We start from the raw sequence: 24,004 nt of genomic DNA on the forward strand, positions 1-24,004 counted from the left end.
AGCGGGGAGCAAGTGGCCTCCGCTCCTGAGTGACCGGGACGAGGAGCCATGCGTCCGAAAGCCGCAGGCGGTTGTGGCCCCCGCCCGGCCCCCCTCCCTGTGTGGCCGAGGCTCCAGCCTGACAGCAGCAGCAGCAGGCGGCGGAGCCCCTCGCCAGCCCTGGACGTTCTAGATCACCCCTCCCCGCGGCTTGTGGACCACGCTGCCGGGGTCCCATGGGCTCATTGGAAACCTTGCTGGCCTCGAGAAGAGGAGGGACAGCCAGCCCTCCTCGCATCCTGTGCCGTAGCGTTTGGGATGACTGCCTGTGAAACGAGGACCATCTCGTTGGGTCCAAAAACTTAGCTGGGCCTGTCCACAGAATTCATTAAAACCTCGGGCTCCGACGCTTTTTGTTTCTTTTGGTTTTTGTTTTTTTGTGTTTTTTTTGCGGTACGCGGGCCTCTCACTGTCGTGGCCTCTCCCGTTGCGGAGCACAGTCTCCAGACGCGCAGGCTCAGCGGCCACGGCTCACGGGCCCAGCCGCTCTGCGGCACGTGGGATCCTCCCGGACCAGGCCCCGAACCCGTGTCCCCTGCATCGGCAGGCGGACTCTCAACCACTGCGCCACCAGGGAAGCCCTCCGGCGCTTTTTGACGACACCCACGTGCATCGCGTATCCGAGAGCATCACTTACCTCGGGTGTCCCCGTCTTTTCTGCTGGCGCCATCTCTTCCTTTTCTGTCCTTGACCCTGGGGCTGTGGCATCCCGTCGTCTGAGGGCCGGGCTGATGTCCTCACATCCCCGCGGCTGCTCTGCAGGGGGCTCATGTGCTCCTTCCTGAACCCCTTGCCCACACGGCCACCAGAGAGCCGCCATGCTTCTTTCTCCTCGGGGTGAGGAGAGGTCTTTGTTGCTTACGACCCTCTTCTCCGTGGAGTCCTGGCTTCTCAACGCCGCCGAATCCAGTGCTGTTGCTGACTGTCGCTGCCCAGCTGGAGGGAGGGTCTCAGAGCCCGAGACTTGAGAAATTCGGCTTCTTGGGGTGGGGTGGGGGTGGTCCGGGGGGACCCAGGGAGGCATGTGGTGCAGGAACCTGCTTGCTCCGTTCCAGGGGCTTCAGTTACATGGCCCACTATGTGACTGTCATCCCACATGGTGCATTGTGGGAGTCAGGTCAGTGCTGCCCCAGTGCCTACAGCACTCCGGGGAAATGATACCCAAACAAGAGAGGAAATCTCAGTCCTCCACACGCATTGACTTCTGCACGCAGAGCTGGTGCCTTAGGGAAGGGGGTGACCACAGTTTCCCAAGAGAACATCTGTTTCTAACTTTAAGTGGCCTTTGTGGTTGCACAGCATCGGAGGGGCAGCAGTGGGGCCCATGGCGGACTCAGGGCTTGGTGGTGATTGGCAGACCACGCGGGGTAGACTAGTACTATCAGAATCTTAGACTAGGCAGTGCAGAGCCTGTTCTAAGTTCCAAGGTGAAGCCCTTATCACACACATTTTAGTTAGTTACTGTCAGTTATTTTCCAGGGGGATATAAGCACTTTTTATAAGTTACCTCTCATCCTCCCAACAAGCCAGCAAAGTTAGATAATTCACAGGCGTGAAACAGGCTCAGAGAAGCTAGGAATCCCACCCAGGATCACACAGCCAGTATACGTGGCAGAAGAGGGATCTGAATTCATGTCTGTTGGCTCTGAAATCTTTTCTCTAACTTGGCCCTACCTTGAATATTTTGCTCAATAAGAATAAACGAGAAAAAGGCCCTTGTGCTCCTGGAAGACCGAACCTGCCGGGTGATATATTTGCTGACTTGGGGTGAGATCTGACCGCAAGGTCATGTCATGTTCCCTTTGGATGGTTCCTTTCCATTTGCATATAATTTAGTTTTTGCTGGGTCTTAGCCTCTAAAGTTGATGTGCAGGGTTTTGTTGTGTTTTTATGGTTTCCAGTCTTCCCTCCCCTCCCCAGCCCCTTCCTGCTCTGTGTTCCCAATTGTGTCCTCTCTTTACTCCTGGCTGTGCTTGGGGAATGTGTCCTGTTTTGTAACTGGGCTAATCATTGTCTAAAGAATCTAATTGTATTGATTTTTCAAAAAGCTTTTAGGACCATAGATGTCATGTTTATAGGGACATGGAAATATTTATATAATTGTACAGAAAATAACCTTTCAGAGATGTTCAAAGTATAAGTTTGTTTTGGTCAGAAAAGAAGAATTCCTATTTCAAAAACTTTCCCATGCTATATTAGAATAAAGTTTCTTTTTCTATTCATCTAAAAATTTGCCTTTGGCTGGCTCCGAGTGGGAAGCGTGTAGGAGCCAGTGCAGCGCCATCTTTGGTGAGAACCTCGAGGTGCTGGCTTTGCTCAGTGCCTTTTCAGGGGGAGAATAGAATGCGGTTTAACAGTGGAGGCCAGGAGGGTGGCCCGAGCCCTCTGATGGGCCATCCCAGCACTGTGTGAGCCCCTCTCCCGAAGGCCTTCCTCAGTGGTCTGTGGGGAGAGCTCTGGAAAGCACCGCCTCAGGGTACCTGTCCCGCTGGTTCGGACACGGGCCTAGGTGACCCCATCATATGCACTTCCCTGGTTGAGGGCGATTGTCTACAAATGGCTGTTCTCAAATGCACACATTTAATCAGAACAGCTATATTTTGGGATCCTTGGCCCTGAAGGAATCGGGTGGGAGGGATAGTAGAAAAGTCTGGACCAAAGTGCTGTGTTGGGAAGGCTCTGTGGGCATGTTGTGTGTGTGTGGGGGGGGAGCTGTACCTAGAGGTGAAGTGACAGTGTCATTCGTCATCCAAACCAGGATACTTTTAAGAGTGAAAGGAGGTGCTATTAACAATTATGTCAGGGCAACTGGCCTGAACTGGGACTACCCAGGCAAACTGGGACGTGTGGTCACCTGCCTTAAAAGGGAAATAGACATTTTGCTGTCGTCACCAACACAAACTGTAACACTTCAGAACTTTGCCCCGATTGTAGGTTCCACAGACATGCTGGTGACCTAATCCTTCATCAGACTGAGAGATTTCCCCCTCTGTCACATCCTGATACCAACACTTCTCTGTAGAGTCATTAAGGTGACTGTCTGGCAGCTTGGTGTCAGTGCACAGCTGGAGAGCCAGGCACGGGCTACGCTAAGTGCCCTCCAGCACAGCCTTAGGACTTGACACCCGGCTTGCTGGACGCCTTTTCTGGAGGCCTGGCTATGGGAATTTCATGTCGTATGCACGTCCCGTTGTGGAAAGGGAAGGTTGAGTCCATTTCTTTAGAAAATAGATGTTTTCTAAAACTTGAGCAAATTTCCCTGATAGGATTCCACATGCACCCGAATAAATCATAACATCTGTCCATTCCTGATAACTTTTCAGCCTTTAAGACCTTAGTGAAGAATTGTGATAGGATCACCTATTAAATAAATGAATGTAATAATTCTAGATTTTCTCCTTCTCTTAAACAACGGCACCTGGAAATTGACATGTCCAAAAATCGGTCCCCAAATTGTTTTGCTGGTTTACTGTGGAACCAAGACTAATAAAAAAATGACCTTTATTTTAAGAAAATCCAGCGTAAGCCAAACTCAGCCAATCAAATAGGTGAATTAGAAAAAGGTTTGAATTACAGAAGGATTTTTTCTTTTTGCTTTGAAAAATTCATGATGATACTTCAGCAGCTAAGTTCCCTAATGTGTATAAAATTCTTCTGGAGTGAGAAAAGTTTTATTTGCATACAACTTTTTCTTCACTGCATCTTTCGTTTTAAAAGAAAGTAAGGAGTAGCATACACGAAGAAATGCTTTAGGCAGCCAGTCGTGCTGACGCTCGGTTTCCCCTTCAGATTACCTTGATGTGTGGGAAAGCTGAGTTGGTATTGGAAAGTATTGTGGAGCTCTTAGGAATGAAACCACCCTCCCTTCTTCATTTTCAACCTCAGCTTGGGCAGAGACATGAGCACCACTGTTTTGGTGCCTTCCAGAGGGAGATGTCTGCTTGTCTGCCGTGTTCCTTTGTGTAAAGACAATGACAACGGCTGAAATTACAGGATAGAATATGAGAATGTTAAATAACGCTGTGAAATCCCAGAGTCTCCTTTACTCTGTTCAAAAAGATTAAAAAAATAAATAAACTGATGGAAAATCATCTAAGGGCTAAGATGAAAACAAGAGCTAATGGAAATTTGACATTTTTTTCCACTGAAAAGGAAATGGCAATCATCTCTTCTTTATATAAACATGAAACTGCTTGTAGCAAAAACTGAAGCACGCAGAAATTTATAAAGGGGGGAAGAGGCTGCCATAATACCACCCCCCAAAAAGGAAACCCCATGGACATGATTTCATGGAGGGTGTCCTTTGTGAGGGGACAGCACTGGGGCACTGAGACAGCGAAGCCTATCTGCCCATGGGGGACCCGGCTCCCTGACCACGTTAAAACCGTCTGAGCACAGAGGTGCTGTAGGGGCCCTGTTGTGAACTGATGGCCACCCAGGTACCCGTAAGTTCAGGGGACAGACAGCGTTCAAATACTGTGGGTGTCGCAGTTGGGTCCATCACTTTTGGCCCAGCTGGTCCTCACAGTGGTGTGAAGAGTTACTTGCGTCCCTGCCCCATTTCAACAGTCAAGCTGACTGTCCAGGAGACAAGAGTCAGGCTGAGTGTTCAAGCCCATTTGCTCCGGCCACAAAGCCCGTGTGCCCCTCTGGGCTACCCACTCCCTGCAAAGGTGATGCTGGGTACTCTCCTTAGCAGGAGAGGCTGGGCTTCCTCGCCACCCCTTGGTGCCTGGCGTGGGACACGAGAAGTGTTCTTTGGCAGGCCAGTGTGGTTTATCTCAAGAGCCACCAGGTGTCTCTCTGACCAAAACAACTTCCCAGTCTATAGCCAGAGCCCACATTCTCCTGGTCAGTTTTTGGAAGCATCTGGAAATTCAAATAGACATCATCATAATGAAAATGTGGGTGATGGGGCAGAGCGGGAGGCTGGAGTTAGCTCTGGCACTGGGTGCCTCTACGATGTGTTTATATCTGTACTTGCAGCCCAGGGTTTGAGCCTTCTCAAATTTGCTCTTAGCGGTGCAGAGTACATCAGTGGGATGACTCAGCAGTGACATTCCTTTGTTGTCACGTGTGCCTTAGCGTCATATAATATTCCTGCAAGTTTAGATCTTTTTTAAAAAAATAGAGTTATTTATTTATTTATTTATGGCTGCATTGGGTCTTTTTTTTTTTTAACATCTTTATTGGAGTATAATTGCTTTACAATGGTGTGTTAGTTTCTGCTTTATAACAGAGTGAATCAGCTATACATATACATATATCCCCATATCTCTTCCCTCTTGCGTCTCCCTCCCTCCCACCCTCCCTATCCCACCCCTCTAGGTGGTCACAAAGCACCGAGCTGATCTCCCTGTGCTATGTGGCTGCTTCCCACTAGCTATTTTACATTTGGTAGTGTATGTATGTCCATGCCACTCTCTCACTTCGTCCCAGCTTACCCTTCCCCCTCCCCATGTCCTCAAGTCCATTCTCTAGTAGGTCTGTGTCTTTATTCCCATCTTGCCCCTATGTTCTTCATGACCTTTTTATTTTTTTTGAGATTGCATATATATGTGTTAGCATACGGTATTTGTTTTTCTCTTTCTGACTTACTTCACTCTGTATGACAGATTCTATGTCCATCCACCTCACTACAAATAACTCAATTTCTTTTCTTTTTATGGCTGAGTAATATTCCATTGTATATATGTGCCACGTCTTTATCCATTCATCTGTTGATGGACACTTAGGTTGCTTCCATGTCCTGAGCTGCGATGAACATTGTGGTACATGACTTTTTTTGAATTATGGTTTTCTTAGGGTATATGCCCAGTAGTGGGATGGCTGGGTCGTATGGTAGTTCTATTTTTAGTTCTTTAAGGAACCTCCATACTGTTCTCCATAGTGGCTGTATCAATTTACATTCCCACCAACAGTACAAGAGGGTTCCCTTTTCTCCACACCCTCTCCAGCATTTATTGTTTGTAGAATTTTTTGATGATGGCCATTCTGACTGGTGTGAGATGATATCTCACTGTAGTTTGATTTGCATTTCTCTAATCATTAATGATGTTGAGCATCCTTTCATGTGTTTGTTGGCAGTCTGTATCTTCTTTGGGGAAATGTGGCATTGGGTCTTGGTTGCTGCATGCGGGCTTTCTCTAGTCATGTTGAGCAGGGGCTACTCTTTGTTGTGGTGCGCGGGCTTCTCACTGCGGTGGCTTCTCTTGTTGCGGAGCACGGGCTCTAGGCACGTGGGTTTCAGTAGTTGCGGCACACGGGCTCAGTAGTGTGCACAGCAGTTTAGTTTAGAAGGCAGGATCTTGTCTCACTCGACTTATCTGCATTATATTTAGAAGTGTGATCACTTCCCCCAGTCTTTTTTGACATTTTTCCCTTCTCTCCAGGGTAGAATTACGTCACCTCAGGTATGGTTTCCTAAAAAAACGCACTAACATTTGATTAAAATAGAACGATCTTGCTCTGCTATTTCTGATGACTCCAACTTGGGGGCTAAATATACACCCAGCACAGAGCTGTGGTGCTTCCATCACCAAGGTGGAGTGGCCATGACACCATGTGGATTCAGTCTCTGGGTCACCAGCCCTCCACTGGGCACTGGGAGAATCCCGCTGGGGTCTGGAGGAATACGGTTGTTTCATCAACTTCTGTTTTCTCCTTCCTGCTTAATAGTTAGAGTTAAGGCTAAATTCCATATGTGCTTAGAATACAGCTAAATTTTGAAATGTATTACTTCTAGGAAAGTAAAGGAGATGTATGCTGCCAGTCTCTGGATTTAGGTACACTTAAATTTGGATCTAGTGGGGTTTCCTGTAAAGTAGTAAAAATACTAGATACCTCAGGGTGGGGACTTCGTTCTCCATTTAAAGCTCCACCCACTTCTAGGTCATTTTTTTTTTTTTTGGCTGCGCCACTTGGCATGTGGGATCTTTGTTCCCTGGCCAGGGATCGAACCTGTGCCCCCTGCAGTGGAAGCGCAGAGCCCTAACCACTGGACCGCCAGGGAAGGGCATCTAGGTAATTCTTAATGTGCATGCCTCTTTACTCATCATTTCTCCCCTGTCCACTCTAAGGACATTCAGGGCAAATGACTCCAGCCTTCCTTCTCCTCTCTGTTCATCCCCCCACCAGCCTGCCTCCCCGCGAGACTCACGACCACCACACACGCGCGCGCGCGCACACACACACACACACACACACACACACACACACACACACACCTCTCTAATGGGCAGGATGAGATTCTGTGCCTTAGGAGACGGATTTAGAGAGGAGAGGAAAGTTGCATCTTGTCCCTGTACTGGGGAGGAGGGTCACGTGTGACCTGGCCATTGAAGGGTGGGTTGTAATTTCATGGAAGAACATGGAGGGAGAGGCCTGGAGGGGCAAAGGGGCCTTCAGGGCAAAGCCAGTGGCCAGCCTGGTTGGTCAGAGCTGTGTGGCAAGTGGTAGGGGGAACGTGCAAAGGGTATGAGCTATAAAGGAAGGTCCTGGTACACGTCTCTCTGTATCTCTCTATAATTAACTCAACTTAAGTGATGTTTAGGATCTATCTATCTGTCATTTATCTATGTATCTTTATTATATGTAGATATACATGTATGTGTATACACAAATATATATTTCTATATGTGTATATGTATATATGTGTGTTGCTATTGTTAAAACATCTAGATTAGTAAAAGGAAAGAAAAAAGTTATTTCTACCTCTGTTAACATCTGTTGTTAGAATTACTTCCTTCTTTCTTTCAAATTCTATTGGAAGTGCTCATAAGCAATACTGTTGGTGGTGGTGTAAGAGCAATTGAGAAACTATCAGAAGGCTGACCCTATTTCCATGTGGTTTTAATCAGTCATGTCCTGGGAGTCATGCTGAGGTGCTCAGGAGAGAGGAGCCCTTGGAAGGAGCACACACAGGAACCCTGTCCTCAAGCTGCTTCACCGGGTCACCTGAACACAGGCAGTGGAGTTTGGGGGAATGGATTAGACACTAAGTAGGAGCTGAGCCCTGGCACACTCCTTTTAAGCACAAGAGATATTTACAAAGGAGCCACTGAGGAAAGTGGCCTGGAAGGGTCTCGAGGAGAGGGTAGGATTTGTGAAGCCAGCGTCGGGAAGGTAGGAGGGTTGGCCCGAGTGGGGTGCAGGCTAGGGTGGGCTGGCTGAAGCCTATGTGAGGCTGGGGGATGGGTACCAGGGGATGCTCCACAGGAAGCTTCTGGTTGGCTGGCTGGCCACCTCCTGCCAATTCTTATTGCATCAATGTCTCTGTGAAGTCTTGAGCATGAAAACCTGAGTTTCCCAAGCATACTGAAGGGACCACAGAATCTCTCCTTCCACGATACAGTTGGCAGTGGGTGCAGAGGCAGGATCGTGATGGCATAGGGTGTTCCAGGAACGCTCCTCAGAGAGGGTGAGCACTGAGTGAAGGTCAAGTGTACGAGGGGTTTGCTCAGCGGGAGAGGAGAAGGCATTGGGTCCAGGTGGTGCGTGTGGAGGGGAGAGTGGACTGGCTACTGGGGACGAGGGGACAGGGGCTGAAGAGATGGGCGGGGCCGCACTGTTTGGAGGGAGGCGTAACTGGTGTAGGACAGGGAAGCAGGGACAGCTGGGGGTGGGGTCCTTTTTTCTCCTCCCCCCACTCCGGAGACTCTGCCGCCCCTTCCCTTCTCCTCCTCTGAATAGTGGCCACAAGAGTGCAGAGCTAGGGGTCCTAGGAAGAGGAGCACGTGCCAACCTTGGCCCTTCCTGGCCTCAACCCTGCTCCAGGATGGTGAAGACCCTCCACAGGCCCGGATGAGATTTTAAACAGCATCTGGGCGGGGCTCCTGTCTCCAGAAGATCGTGTGACAGTCCCAGTCAGGGGTGACAGGGAAGGCAGAACACTTGTCCATCTGGGGCAAGGCTGAAGAAGGTGTGCTTTCCAAACCCCAGTGGAATACGAATCCCTTCTCTTCCCACCCTGCCCCACCGGGGAGTGGGAGTGATGTTTATTCATTGACTCAGAGAGAATTCGCAGAACTCCAAAGGATGCTTCTTCCAGAAGCATGCCCCAAAGCACGTGCTCACCTGGAAATCCATCCAGTGGATGCAAACGGGCTGGATTCTGCCTTTGGAAGGAAATTCACCTGCAGTGAAAACTGAGGGGCTCCTGGCTTTGGAGGAAGGGGCTCTCGTCTCTGCAGGAGGAGGGCCCAGAGCCTAACTGGGTTGGAGTTTTTTCCTCCCTCCCTTCCCCTCCCCTCCCCTTTCTCTTTCCCCTTCTCCCCTTCCTTCTTCCTTCCCTCCCTTCCTTCCTTTTCTTTCCTTCTGTTTTTTTTAACAGGCAGCTTTGGAGCTGTTTGTCTCTCAGGATTCCCTCACATCCCTGACGGGGCCAGCTGCGGGGTGGCTGCTAGCCTGCACGGACCCTGAGACGGGCTCCGGCCGCCAGCTGATGCTCTTCCGAAACTTCGGCGTGGATGCAGCACAGCTGGGACTGTTTCGTTTCTCCTGACCTTGACAAGCCACCCTTTCTGTCGCTGCCCCAGGTCGTCATGACTGGGGACGGAGAGGCCATGTCAGATCCACAAAGCCAGCTCCTCATTAGCTCATTTGGGTCCTATTTCTTTTCTTTTTTTTTTTTTTTTTTTTGGTGGTACGCGGGCCTCTCACTGTTGTGGCCTCTCCCGCTGCGGAGCACAGGCTCCGGATGTGCAGGCTCAGTGGCCATGGCTCATGGGCCCAGCCGCTCCGCGGCATGTGGGATCCTCCCGGACCGGGGCACGAACCCGTATCCCCTGCATCGGTAGGCGGACTCTCAACTACTGCGCCACCAGGGAAGCCCGGGTCCTATTTCTTGAAAGTCCTCATCGAATGGCTCTGATGCAAGGCCCAAACAAGGGGCAGGGAAGCCTGAGTCACAGGTCAGACTTCAGAGTCTAAAATCGGAGTGGGTTTGACAAAAGATTGTCCTCCCACCTCCTGGCACTGGTGGGCTGCAGTGTGGGTTTCCCGGGGACTCATCTGGATTTGCTGACCCAGAGGCTCCGCCAAGAAAACTGCCCAACCAGCTCCACAAGGTGACGTTCTGTCACCTGAATCCCATCCAGGATTCAAACAGTGCCTCCGTCCAACACCACACACCGGGGTAGACAGAGCAATGGCCCCCCAAAATACGCACTTTCTAACCTTCCAACCCTGTGACTGTTATCTTACCTGGCAAAGGGGGCTTTGCAGATGTGATTAAGTGAAGGATCTTGAGATGGGGAGGGCATTCCGGATTATCTGGGTGGGCCAGTGCAGTCACGGGGTCATTATGAGAGGGAAGTGGGAGGATCAGAGTCAGACAAGGAGGTATGAGGATAGAAGCGAGATTCATGTCTTTGAAGATGGAGGAAGGGGCCACAGACCAAGGAATACAGGTGGCCTTGAGAAGCTGGAAAAGGCAAGGCAATGAATTATCCCCTCAAGCTTCCAGAAGAACCCACCCCTGCTGACACCTTGATTGGAGCCCATAAGACCATTTTGGACCTCTGACCTCCAGAACCGTAAGACAATAAATGTGTGTTGTTTGAAGCCACTGAGTTTGTGGTACTTTGTTACAGCAGTGATAGGAAAATAACCTGCCCCCCTAAGGTCTCTGCAGGCGCCTGGGCCGATCGGTCTTGGGAGGGACAGCCTAAGCCTGCCCAGACCCTCCCAAGCTTCTCCAGAGAAGGTCCTGAAGCTGAGTGAGTCTGGAAAACACTGGTGTATAAAAAGGACTCTTTAATGCAGATGACGTCTCAGAACACTTAACGTGTGTATCTGTCTAGTGAGGCTTCAAGACAAGGGCGTGTGCAGAGGGTTTCCTGGTGCTCTAACTGTGAAACTCCTTTTCAAGTGATAACTCACCCGATTTGATGGTCTGTGAAGATTAACTGATGTAACGTCCACCTCTCCCCCACCTGTTTATCTCCATCCTGTGACCGCCCCCCCATTCCAACTCTCCCCTTTCCTCTATAAAAGCACGCTCTCTTCCTTGTTCTCTGGATTTGCCTATGCCAGAGCTTGCATTCTCAAATTGCAATTCCTTTGGCTATTCCCAAATAAATTCATTCTGCTGGTAAGATAACTGGCTCTTTTATTTTTAAAATTAACAAAGTCTTGTCATTTAACTCTCCAGTCTTAGCCTGCTTAAGACAATGTAGTTTCACTTCATCTGAAAAACTACACAAAGTAGTCTTTAACTGGCCTTTATGAGAAGTCTGTTTAAGCACTAGTGCAAAATATAGGCAACAACTCTATTTCCCTACAGAGTATAAAGCATGCTGAGAATGTGTTCTCTGATCCCAGTCATATAAATCACTATTAAAATGCCTCATGGACTCGTCACTACCAGCTTCTTACCTGTATTTCCATAAAAGAATGCCATTGGCTCCCTAGTCCTTTGATCCTGACCTTGATGATGAAAGCTTTATGGCCTGCCTCCCTCCCTTCTTTTCTTCCTCCCTCTCTCCTGCCCTCCCTCCCCTTAGGTTAAGCCATTATGAGTTAGGTATGATATGCTAATAGCATAGAGATAAGATAAGTACTGCTGCTTGGTGTTGAGTGGGGCAATAAGAAAAGCAAACAAGCACAGTAACATTTTTTTGTGTGTGGTACGCAGGCCTCTCACTGTTGTGGCCTCTCCCATTGCGGAGCACAGGCTCCCGACGCGCAGGCTCAGCGGCCACGGCTCACGGGCCCAGCCACTCCACGGCATGTGGGGTCTTCCCGGACCGGGGCACGAACCCGTGTCCCCTGCATCGGCAGGCGGACTCTCAACCACTGCGCCACCAGGGAAGCCCCACAGTAACGTTTTAAAGGGCCATTGGTAGGTGACCCACAGAGGAAAGTGGCACACTCGCCCATGTGTACACAAGGAAACCTACAAAGGACAGTCACTGCCACACTCTTTGTACAGGAAACAGCCAAGATGTCCACCAGTAGGGAAATAAAGAGAAAAGTTGTGCTGTGTGTCATGTACCGAAATACTCTGCAGCATTCAAGATGCATGAACCAGATCTATCCTGTATCAATATGGGTAACTCTGGAAAGCGCAATGTGGAGGGGAAAAAGTTACCGACAGACACGTAGAGGGAAATTGCTTTCTGTAAATTTAAAAAACAAAATAGTTCCATATATTGTAGACACAGACTTCTACAGTCAAAGTATAAACATAGTCCGGAGATACTCCCTGAGTTCAGAACAGGGGTTCCCTCTGAGGAGAAAGGAAAGAGAATTGGGTCTGGGAGTGTTTGAGAGGTATGTTAGGGTGTTAGGGTCTTCAACTATATTTGTAACATGTTGATTCTAAAAATATGAAGGAAATATGCCAAAATGACAGCACTGGTTAAATCTGGGTGGTGGGTACATGAGTTCTGTTATATTACTCTCTCCCTCTCTCTCTCTCTCTCCACACACATATATATATTTTTTTCATATGTATAAATTTTTAAAAATACACGTGGGTGTGGCATTTGGAGAGAAGCCATGACTGAAGCTATAGAGTCAGGGCATCTTCACAGAGAGCTCAAGTAAAGCAGTAGGCAGGCCCTGCACTTTGAGTTGTGACACAGAAGAAGTGAGCAAAGACCTTGGAAAACACTTATTTTTAAGGGACGAGGTAGAGAAAGAGAAGGAACAGAGCCAGGAGGGATGTGTGAATAGGAGGTCCAGCAAAGAAAATTTTTTTTTAAAAAAATTATAATGGAAACGGTCAACTGCTCCGAGTGTATACAAGTGCGTAAATAGCAAGGGGAATCCCCATACACCCACCCGAGCCTCTCCTCGAACTGAGTAACTGTCACGATTTTGCCAAATTTGCTTTTTCTATTTCCTCTTTTCTTTTTTCCCCTGTTTTGGTTGGCTGAAGTGGTTTAAAGCAAATCCCAGACCTCATGTCTTTCCACCCTACCACAGTGTGCATTTCTGAGCTATCCAGACATTGAGAAGGATTTTTAAGGAGGGAAATGTCAGCGGCAGTAAATGTTGCAGATGACCTGAGAGACGAGAGGACCAAGGGGCTGTCACAAAAACTTCAGGTGTCAGAGTGGACACGTCTGAGGGTCCTCTGCACCGTGGGATTGGCCCTGGATGCCGCACGCAGCCTCAAGAGAGGCGAGACAGCGGGGGAGCACTGGTATTTCCACTGTGACACATATAACGTGGCTGACCTCTACTGCCTGGCTTTCTCCACCTCAGGATAAAGTTCCTTAGCCTCGCTGAGTGTCAGTTTCCTTGCTCATTAAAGGGGCTTAATGTGGCCCACCGCATAGGGTTTTATGGGATGAAATGAGGTGTTACATGGTGCGTTCCACGATCCAACTCATGTTGGCCCATAGCACCTTGGAAGTGGTCCTCGTCCCTGGGCTAAGCTGAACTTGGCAATCAAGTGGGCACTTTTTACAGCTTGTACCGCTGGCTTCCTTCTTCCTGATGTGTGTTAAGTAGAGACTGTGTTGGCCTTCCCTGGTGGCGCAGTGGTTAAGAATCCGCCTGCCAATGCAGGGGACACAGGTTTGAGCCCTGGTCCGGGAAGATCTCACATGCCGTGGAGCAACGAAGCCCATGCGCCACAACTACTGAGCCTGTGCTCTAGAGCCCACGAGCCACAACTGCTGAGCCCGCGTGCCTAGAGCCCGTGCTCTGCAACAAGAGAAGCCACAGCGTTGAGAAACCCGTACACCGCAACTAGAGAAAGCCCATGCGCAGCAATGAAGACCCAGTGCAGCCAAATATAAATAAATAAATACAATTAAAAAAAAAAAGAGACTGTGTTGAAACATAAGGACATCTGGAGAGATCTCAAACTCTGCAGAGTGCAGAGCAGAGTCTCAGGGCTTGACGGCAGCTAATTGTTCCCCGGCAGATGTCAGCTTTGCCTGACTATCTCTCTTAGCGCGTTTGCAGCTATACAGGAGGCTAACAGCCTCTGGCATTCTCCTCCTGTCTCCATTCTCCCAAATGCACCCCAAATCCCAGCCACGCCACTTAATTACCACAGGCCCACCTGACGGCAACACGCTTCGATGATTTTATTTGTCATCTTTAGAGCACGTGTAGGAATTTTTTTTTTTCCAGAGACTTCAGAAGTTTGTCCTGTGGATACAATTTCCAGGAGAAAATGCCAACAAATAGGACAGGGCTGAGTTTCCTAAATGTCCTGATCCCCTGGAAGCTTCTGTTCTTCAGCATCCCCCAGGCGGACATGTGCTATAATTGCTGCAGACTTGGGGTGGTCCTGCTTCGGGCTCTGTAGCCCGGAGAGTCTCACTTCCACATCAGTGCCTGGCCTGGATGTGGGTTATCTGAAGCTGCCCCTGCAATGCAGCTGCAAATCCAGAGAAAGAGGAACGCAGAACCTGCTCACCAGGGAACAGCTCGATAAGTACATGTTGTCACTGGCGAAGAGAGAGCTGGCAGACAATATAATTACAGTCATTCCAAGAGATTCATTCTGCTGAATTACCCCTTTAGGGGGCAGCCCTCCCATTTCTTTGGTGCCAGTATGATTTAAAAAAAAAAAAAACCAAAAAACTCATTGGTAAATTTCAAAATGCTACAGGTAAAAGCAAACTGCTTTCCTTAGCTCCTTGGTTATTTGTTTAGGATTTTATGTATCTCGTTAGAATTGTTTTGCAATAGATTGAGGTCCCTGGCCCTGCCTTTTGGGGGAAGAGAGGAGTCCAAGATCAGAGGGAGGAGATGACCTCAACTGTATCCCATGGAAACATTAGCTTCAGGACAACAACAGCGCAGACCAAGCCCTGGCAATGCACTTTGTCTACTCATCCATTGCTTAATTTGGTGTCTGAATCAACAGCCTTTGTGGCCAGAGAGAGGAAGAGGGGAAGTTGTGAAATTTCTTTCCTTGGGAAGCTTGGTTTAATGGACACCTGTTTGTTTTGAATGTCAGACAGAACCCTGGGCTCAGGAGGGTGGATTTCATAACTCTGAACATCCTTCTCATAATCGTTTCCATCAGTCTGCTTTACAGATTCCGAAGTATTTCTTCTGCTTCATTTGCTCAGGTATCCATTCATCCATTCAACGAGCATTTATTAAATGTGAACTGTGTGCCAGGACTGCACTGAGCACTGGGGATACTGTCACTGTCTTCCAGGGGCTTATAAGCCAGTGTGGCAGGCAGATGTGCAGACAGCGTGGTCCATGCCACTCTGGTGGGAAGCCCATGGCCTGGGGCACCTACCCAGCCTGGGAGAGGGGACAGACCAGGCTCCCTGGAAGGGACCTGAATAAATAACTGGGGGCTGCCTAGAAAGGAACTTCGGAGAAAGAATGAAGATGTTTAATGGGAGATTCTTTAAAAGTATGGCCAAGTGATGCACTGTGGAAACCCTCTTTCCAATCTCACAGTCTGGAGCTGGAGATCCACTTCCTGTGAAGGCACTGTGGGCTGGGAGCTCTGTCAGGGATGCATGGGTTGTGCTGACCTTTAAAGGCATGGGTGACACCTGAGCCTGCTGCCTCCACATGCAGCAGAGAAGGCTGCTTGCAGGGCAGTAACAGGCAGCCACACAGAGAAAAAGCATGAAAACCCAGGGCTCAGGAGCTTTGCCTCCCCTCAGTTATTCAATCACTTCTAAGTATTCATTGAATACCTGCTACATGCACTGGTCCAGGCTCTGGGAGTACAAGCAATTGAATTGCTGCCCTTCGGGCCTGTATGTAATGATGGGGAGAGGGCGGCAATCAACAGACAAGTAAATCTATGGTCTGTCAGACGGTGATGGAGAAAGATGATGGAAATGAGGCAGCGGGTGCAGGGTGAAGTGGGGATGGGGGGAGCAAACACTCAAGGGCGCCAACCATGTGAGTCCCCGACGTGAGCGGGTCCCAAGTGGAGGAAATGGTAAGTGCAAACGCCCAGGCAGCAGTGCACCTGTTACGTTCAGGGAGCGGCAAGGAGGCCTGGGAAGAAGGAGTGTGGGAAGGAGAGGGGCCTGGGCCGCTCTGAGTGAGAGCAAGATAAGGTGCAGGGGCATCCTGGCAGAAAAGTGGTACCACGTGACTTGTTTAACAGGGTCGCCCACTATCAGGTCAGTGCAGGCTCACACTTAAGAGCGGCAAACTGGTGCCTTGCAAGGAAAAATCAGGGGCCTACGCAAACTAATTAAGCAAAAATATCACAAAACACCTGTTACCGAATTAAGATCTATGGCCTCTGCCTGGACCCTAGCCTGGCCCAGGCTCTCTGCCTTCGCGGGGCAGGGTTCTTTTTCTGTTAGGTTCAAGTAGTGAAGAACAAACACGAAACCGAAGCTGCGACACAGCACAAGCTTTATTGAGCGGCCGAAGAATGGAGAATTGGGAACTAAGTTCACAGATCGACTTCCCACCCACCTGGCAAGAGTGATTTAATTTTAAAGAGTAAAGACAAAGGGAGGAGGTGTGAGGCTAATAACGGGCAGGCATATGCCTTAATCTACTAGGGAAGGGGCAGGGCCTTTTCAAGGGTGTGAGGTGCCACCCCCTCATTATCCTTTTTTGTTCCTTAATGTCTGGTCCTGGCCGCCGGTGGGCGTGTCATTTAATATGCTAATGTAGTCAAATCAGCGTCTAATGAGACGCAGCGTCTGTTCGAGGGTCAGATTCGCCGCCATCTTGGTCCCAGCTGGTTCCCTCCGGTTTTTAATTTTTTTGCGTGTACCTTCGTTTCTTATCTCTGGACCCTTTAACTTAAAAAGACTTACGTTCGCTCCTGCTAACGGTGGCGGTTTGGCAGCTTTTTTTTTTTTTTGCGGTATGCGGGCGTCTCACTGCTGAGTCCTCTCCCGTTGCGGAGCACAGGCTCCGGACGTGCAGGCTCAGCGGCCATGGCTCACGGGCCCAGCCGCTCCGCGGCACGTGGGATCTTCCCGGACCGGGGCACGAACCCATGTCCCCTGCATTGGCAGGCGGACTCCCAACCACTGCGCCACCAGGGAAGCCCGGTTTGGCAGCTTTTGAGCAAGGACACTTCTGCTAACAGTGGCGGTGGATGGGTTTCGAGCAAAGACCTGGAGCAGCTTTGGCAACACACCAGTACGTGAAGGACATTTTGCTGGGTACTTTGGTCCTTATCCTGAGGAGCCAGCGCTCTGGGTGAGCAGAGGTATGAGCGTGCACGGAGACGACAACTCAGTGAAGGATGGTACATCACACGTGTTCACGGAGTTGCAGCGTTTCTCTCAGAAACGGAGCGCAGAGCGGGAATGCTAGGACGAACGGGTAAGAGGGGCGCTCACTATGTGCCCACACCCTTCTGAGCACCTTGGATCTCCTGCTGGGGGTGGGGTTAGTGTGTTTCAGTTGCACGTGGGATAGTTGAGGATCGTGTTAGGCAGAGGCGAGCCACTTGCCGGTTCCTGGAGGGGTAAATCTGGAAAGCATAACGTTTCCTTTGGGAGGGGCTAAGTAAACATCTTTTCAATAAAGCAAAGGTCAATAAGAAAATTTGAATTTTACTTGTAAAACTGCCTACCAGGCTTTGCCTTGGGGAGAAATCTCAGTCAAGGATCCAAATCAATGATTTCAGACCAGAAACACTGAAACACCAAGGTGATAAGGTGGTGTGTGCGGTTTAGTTAGCGATCATTACTTAACAAATGACCCCAAGACTTAGTGACTCAAAACAATGATTTGTTATTCTTCGTGATTCTGCTGCCTCGGAGATTCTTGTGCGGGTCTTGTCTGGGCTCACTCATGCTGTTGTGTTCAACTGGAGCAGGGCGGGGGGTTCAGCCCGGGGATGGGCACAGCTGGTTTGCTGGGCCATCTGGACCTTTCTATGCAGTAGTGTTTGACAATATAGGTTTTATTGATATTCAGGTACAGCGAGGCCAGTACCTCTGCATCTCCAGATCAGGAGATGATTGCCATTGAAAAGAGAGTTTGTTTTGCTCACAAATCCCAAGAGAAGGAGGCATAGGCGCCTGTCCCACAGGGCCACGTGGGCAAGCTCTAGAGTCAGGCAGGAGGCAGAGGGAGTGAGGGACCAGAGCCTTTCCTGTGGTTTCCATGGGAAGGAACAGGTGAGGCAGGGTGTGCAGGTTTAGGATTGGTGAGTTTGAATCATTTCATCAGGCTCTGGGGCTTAGGGACTGTCCCTAGTTGTCTAGGGTGTGGAAGGCAGGTGGAAAGTGGCCCAGAGTGTGAGACCCCAATAAAGGAGGTGATTGGGGTGTGGACCCTGGATTGGTTGGTGTTGTGTATGAAAGGCACACTCATGGGAATGCAGCTTCCTATGTCTAGGAACTGGCCAGCCCTGGGAGGGGCAGTCCCTCCTGGTCAGTGAGCCCCGGATGTCAAAGCATCAGATACAGAAACAAAAGACACGGTCAATCCAGGTCTCAGGGCCTCTCATTAAGGGCTCTAGAGGTGGCTTCCTTAGAGGATGGCAAGGGCAGCTCAAAGGAGCAAGAGCAGGGCTTCCCTGGTGGCGCAGTGGTTGAGAGTCCACCTGCCGATGCAGGGGACATGGGTCGTGCCCCGGTCCCGGAGGATCCCACATGCCACGGAGCAGCTGGGCCCGTGAGCCGTGGCCGCTGAGCATGCGCGTCCGGAACCTGTGCTCCGCGCCGCTGAGCATGCGCATCCGGAGCCTGTGCTCCGCAACGCGAGGGGCCGCAGCAGTGAGACGCCCGCGTACCGCAAAAAAAAAAAAAAGGAGCAAGAGCAGAAGCCACAAGGCTCTTAAGGCTTGGAAGGTGTGTGACGTCACTTCCGTTTGGGCAGAGTAAATCACAGAGTCACCCCAGATGCTCTTGATGGGAGGGGAGGAACACTTACCCTATGGGATGGGCCGGTTGTTGTAGCCATCTTTGCAGACAATCTGCCACAGACCGGTTGGTTCTAGAATGTTACCAAGGCCTTTCTGAATTGATCAGATCTAAGAGGAAGGGCAGAAAGAAGTGGAGTTCCAGCTCATTTGCCTTTGCTGGTATGTGGACCGGGCGTCACTTCCCTCCCCTCAGTTGGTCTCAGCATTGAAGGGCAGTTGGGTGTTTGCTCAGGAGCCCACAGGGAACTCTTGCACATTTAGGGGAGGGTGGGCATGGCTCTGAGCTGCTGTCCCTCCCACCACCTCAAGGCCTGGCAACCCGGGAAAGTGCCTGCCTGCTTTGGCAGGGAGCCCAGGCCTGTTTGCCAACTGTTTGAATGCCTTAGGGTCGAGCTCTCTTGTCTTATCTTCTCATCGGGAGTTAAAGTCCCATAGAAGTGCAGATGCTTTATCATAAAAGTGCCATTTGTAAAGCATGTGGAATTGGACCAACTAGCCAGCATTCACAGAACACTTCAAGGCCATGAAGCACTTTCTCATATGATCTTTCATGGGAGGACACCGAGGCGCTGGGGTCTCAGGGATTCCCTGGGGTGTCTGTATTGGCTTGGGGCCCATGGGTGAGGCCACCGGAGCCCTACAAACCCTCCGCTGTTTCACGTGGGGACTTCAGTGAGTCAGTTCTGTCCTCAGTTACCCTCTCTTCTGTCAGGCTGTACTCATTAGGGGATTATTTCTCCCTTTGAATCAGATGCTTCAGAGTCCCGTTAGTGACTGAGGAGTTCTCCTTGGCTGGGGGTCCTGCTCTGACACCCCCAGATATAGCCCACCCTGCCCCCGGCTCTGCCCAGCTCTTGCTCCAAAAACCCCAGCTGGGCTGACCATTTGCCGGGAGTGGATTTCAGTCCCTCAAGAAAACACTGCGTGGGAAAAGCCAAACTGGCTCTCAACTCCAGACCCCTTAATCACCTCTGAGGTACAAAGGTAGATTCATTCGGGTGAGTCATTTGTTCTCCTTCTAAGAGTCTGAGCTAGATGCCCACCTGTCTGCTTCAGAACCCCAACAAGTGAAGCTGCCCCAGGAAAGAAGGCTGAGTCCTGTGAGTCACTCTCTAGCGCAGCACCATGGGCCCCTGTCCTTAGACGCGCACGGACATTAACCAGGGATAATGAGGACCGTCTTTCACCGTGATATCCTGTTTCTTTGGAAACCAGAGTGCAGTCTTTTAAATGCATAGCCCGTGATCACATTGTGCATCCTAGAACTCAGAGGCTTCTTATAGGGACCCAGCGGGGTGCAGAGGCAGGGGTTACCCGTCAGGATTCCATTTCCAGCTTGGATGGTGACTCTGCTACTAGGACTTGCCCCCTTGCTCTGCTCTCAGAGGTAACTTGCCAGCCGGAAAAAAAAAAAAATCTCAGAGAGCTGCTAAAGAAGAATCCAGGCTTTCCTTCGGAACCTTGAAGAAGATGCTGTCCAAACAAATGGGTCCCAAGGGGGCAAAAGCATCTCCCTGTCTGGGGGGAAGGGTCTGGTGCTGATCTAGCCCACGTGGTGAGCGGGGCCCCGCTGCCCTGCTGCACCCAGCTGTGGGGACGGCGGGTGCCGAGGCTGTTCTGAAATCTTGAACCTCTGTGGTTTTTGCTCCTGCAGTCCTGCTTTGGGGCCTGCTCCTACTGATGGCTCTTTTCTCCAGAGAGGAACCATCTCTTTCTTCCTGCACAAGCCACCTTCAGCTTGACTTTTCTTCTGCGAGGGGATCTTCTCTGCCAAGTGCTTTGCAGTGTCTCCCTTTCTCCTTGCGGTTCTCAACTAGAGGTGATTTTGACCTCCCCCAGGAAACATTCGTCAGTGTTTGGAGACATTTTTATTGTAACTGCTGGCATCAAGTGGTTAAAGGCCAGAGATGCACAGGACCGCCCTTCACAACGCAGAATGATCCAGTCCAAAAGGCTACCAGTGATGAGGTTAAGAAACCTGGCTGATGATGGCATCCCTTCCCCCAGCAGATAAAGTCCAAGATTCTCCCCCTCTGCACTGGTACTTTTCTCAATACCTTGAAAGCGGGCCATGCTTATTTCATCTCTTTTGATTTAGAGCCTCCTTTTCCCCATGCACAGACCTGTAATTCCTATTCAAGCCTAGGGAGAATTACCCATTACCACTATCTATCACCATCCGTTAGCTACTGGAGGCAAGGTGATGTTTTCCCAGATCTACCTGTTATTCATTATCATCACCATCATCGACAACAATGACCTCATAGTCATCGTAAGAGCTGCATATATGCTAGTAACAAGCAGTCATTAGTCAATTGCCTGAAACCCAGTGCTACTGAATACAGTTCCTGCCACTGTGTATTCCTTAACTCTACAGGAGGCAGCACTAAAACCGGTCCATGGGCTCATCCCCATCATCGTCATCACCATCACCATCATCGTTGTTGTTATCATGGCAAGCCAGCCAACAAGTAATCTTGAAGTCCATGATGAGGATGATGATGATGGTGAATAGGAAGCAGCTCTGCAGAGACCACTGAACTCCCAGCGGCCACAAGCCACAGACACTCTGTTCTGGCCTTGAGTGTTCACTTCGCCCAGTATAGACACATTTTTATAAGGAGTTATTGGCATCTGAGCCCCTGGTGACCAGGTCTTATTTTCTAAGCATGCATGTGCACGCGCGCACACACACACGGAAGACTGTTGGAGAAACTCAAATGACGTCACTAAGTCTGCACATCAGAGCAGGCTGGTGGAGAGGCTTTGGCTGCCCAGCTAGGTCTGATTCTGCCAGAGCCTAAGCTACTCAGGTTCTTCTTTCCTGCCCCTGCCCCTGCCCCTGCTTCATTATGGTTACCATCAACCTGTTGAAGCCAAAGTTTGGGCATTGTGGAGCAGCCTTTGTCACACACACACACACACACACACACACACGTGCTGCTTTTTTAAAAAAAATTTTCAGTTACCATTAATAGAGCCTGGCCATTGCCTCTTCCTCTAGCCCTCCAGAAAGTGAGACTCTGGGGTGTTTTAACTTAGCTTCTGTCTCATGAGATAGCACGGCCTCCTGTCTCTACCCCTGGGGATTGGGATAAAGAGTGTGCTGGGGGAGGGGCAGGTACTTGGAGGGCAGTTTGCCCTCTACTGGGTGACCTTCTCAGCCTGTCCAGTGGAGAAAGCAACCGGAAGCTCATATGACAGCTGAGGCGTGGTCAGCCACGATGTGCTGTGGAGTCTCTCCGCTCGTCCGCCTCCCCCTGTGCCCCTCCCTCCCTCCACACACACTTAGGGATGAGTTATGAAGTGTCTCACTGGGAAGCAAGGCTTGACTAGTAATGAACAGAAAACACTGTAACTCGTTATTTCTGATCATCTCTGTGTGCACTTTACGTATTTGCAAGCACCTTTCAGGACCCAGTTAGTCACACATGAAGTTATATATTTGCAAGGACCTTTCAGGACCCGGTTAGTCACACATGAAGTGCTCTGCGCTACCTCACTGCCTCCATCTGCTCCATCTCTGGGCTGCTTTTCATCAGTGCCACTCTAATTGCGTGTCTCCTGGTTAACCAGCTAAAGAGGTGGGACCCACAAAAGAGTATATTTCCATAATCGTGTGTGTGTGTGCACACAGAACTATCAAAATCATATTTAGTTCATAAGCAACACCTATGGTGGATGCAGTTGGTTCCCTGCCCAGGTCCCTGTTACTTCCCTCATATCCCAGCTGCTATGAGCGTTGGCCCCAGTAGCTGTCCCCTTCTGCAGAACAGAAGGCACAGTGCTCAGAAGGTTACCCACTCGCTGGCATCCATAACCAATGACTGATTGCCATCAGGGCTCTATTAGTTATCTATTCCTCAGAGTATAACTTAGTGGCTTAAGACAACAATAGACTTTTATTATCTCACAGTTTCTGTGGGTCGGGGATTCTGGGACAGCTTAGCTGAGTGGTTCTGAGTGGGTCTCTCGTGAGGTTGCAGTCATCTGAAGGCTTGACTAAGGAGGGAGGACTTGCTTCCAGGGCGACTCCCTCACCTGGCTGGCAAGATGGCCCTCTTTGTAGATGGGATGTTCCGTTCTTCTAACGCGGCCTCTCCCAGGGCTGCCTGAGAATCCTTATGAGCTGCAACTGGCTTCCCCCCGGGTGAGTGAGCAGTCCAGGAGAGCAAGGCAAAGCGCAAAGCTGTTTATGATTTCACCTCAGAAGTCACATGGCATGACACATGCCTCGTTCGTATCGTTAGATGCAAGTCACTAAGTCCTGCTCACCACCAAGGGGAGAGGAATTAAGCTCCACCTTTTGAAGGGAGGAGGGCCAAAGAAATTGGAACATATTTTTAAAGCGTGACTGGGACCAACTCTATGGAGCAATTCACAGACATCAGAGCTTCCCTGTGGGACAGGCTGTTGTTAGTTTCCAGCTGCGACCACATGCTTGCTTAGCTCTCTTCTCTGCTCATCTTGTTTCCTTCCCTCTCCTTCTCCCTAGAGCCCTCCCCTAACACTCACTTGAACAAGAATCCCCATCTTGGGCTCACCTTTTAGAGAATCCGACCTGAGACAGCACATTCTTTAGAAAACCTGTGTTCTAAAGTATTTAATAAAATGATAACTTTCCTCCAATTTCCAGATTTGCAGCATTTCTCTCAGCAATTCTTTTTAGCCATCCAGGAGCTGAAGGGTTTAAAGTTCTGGTTCAGAGGCATGTGGGGAGATGACCTCTTGCCTTCGATGGCACGGCAGCAGCGTTTCCTAAGTCTTTACATACAAGGCCAGGGAAGAGCAAAATGTGGTCTGAGGAGGTTGAAGCAATGCCCCACCCTCCCTAGGTCCCACCGAGGAAATATAACAAGGCAGCGTGGAAACTGTATTCAACGCCAGTGCTCTATTCGTTTGCTCTCTTGATTTTAACATCTCGTAAGACCAAGAATCCATGTATATTTGTGTTATTCTTTCATCCAGTGCACTTTGGCTTCTTACCTCATCGCTGAAACAGCTCCTTCCTTTGGACCTTCCTAAGAGGAGGTCTCCCCATCCCAAGCCATTCACTTCAGTCCTTTAATTACGTGGCCTCTCTGTGCTCTCTGACCCAGGTGACTGACTTCTTCTTAAAATGCTCCTCTCTTGGATTTTGAAATAGGAGGACAGAATGAGAAAGGCGTGGTA

At 49.8% G+C, this 24,004-nt stretch overlaps 1 protein-coding gene and 1 long non-coding RNA gene across 2 annotated transcripts in view; one reads left to right on the forward strand and one right to left on the reverse strand.

Moving 5' to 3' along the window:
* ATP7B (ATPase copper transporting beta) overlaps positions 1 to 4,346 on the forward strand; it is a 59,228-nt gene extending 54,882 nt beyond the window's left edge. Inside the window, 1 exon segment of the mRNA XM_033843543.2 lies at positions 2 to 4,346. Coding sequence (XP_033699434.2) covers positions 2 to 172 — 171 coding nt within the window. The 3' untranslated portion in view covers positions 173 to 4,346.
* The window catches only part of LOC141277033 (uncharacterized), a 40,127-nt gene extending 17,052 nt beyond the window's left edge, over positions 1 to 23,075 (reverse strand). The window contains exon 1 of the long non-coding RNA XR_012327637.1: positions 22,747 to 23,075. This is a non-coding gene — a long non-coding RNA (uncharacterized lncRNA). The remainder of the gene's footprint in view (positions 1 to 22,746) is intronic.
* Positions 23,076 to 24,004: the final 929 nt, after the last annotated feature.

Source organism: Tursiops truncatus, chromosome 18 (assembly GCF_011762595.2).
Source record: "Tursiops truncatus isolate mTurTru1 chromosome 18, mTurTru1.mat.Y, whole genome shotgun sequence".
Classification (NCBI taxonomy): Eukaryota; Metazoa; Chordata; class Mammalia; order Artiodactyla; family Delphinidae; genus Tursiops; species Tursiops truncatus.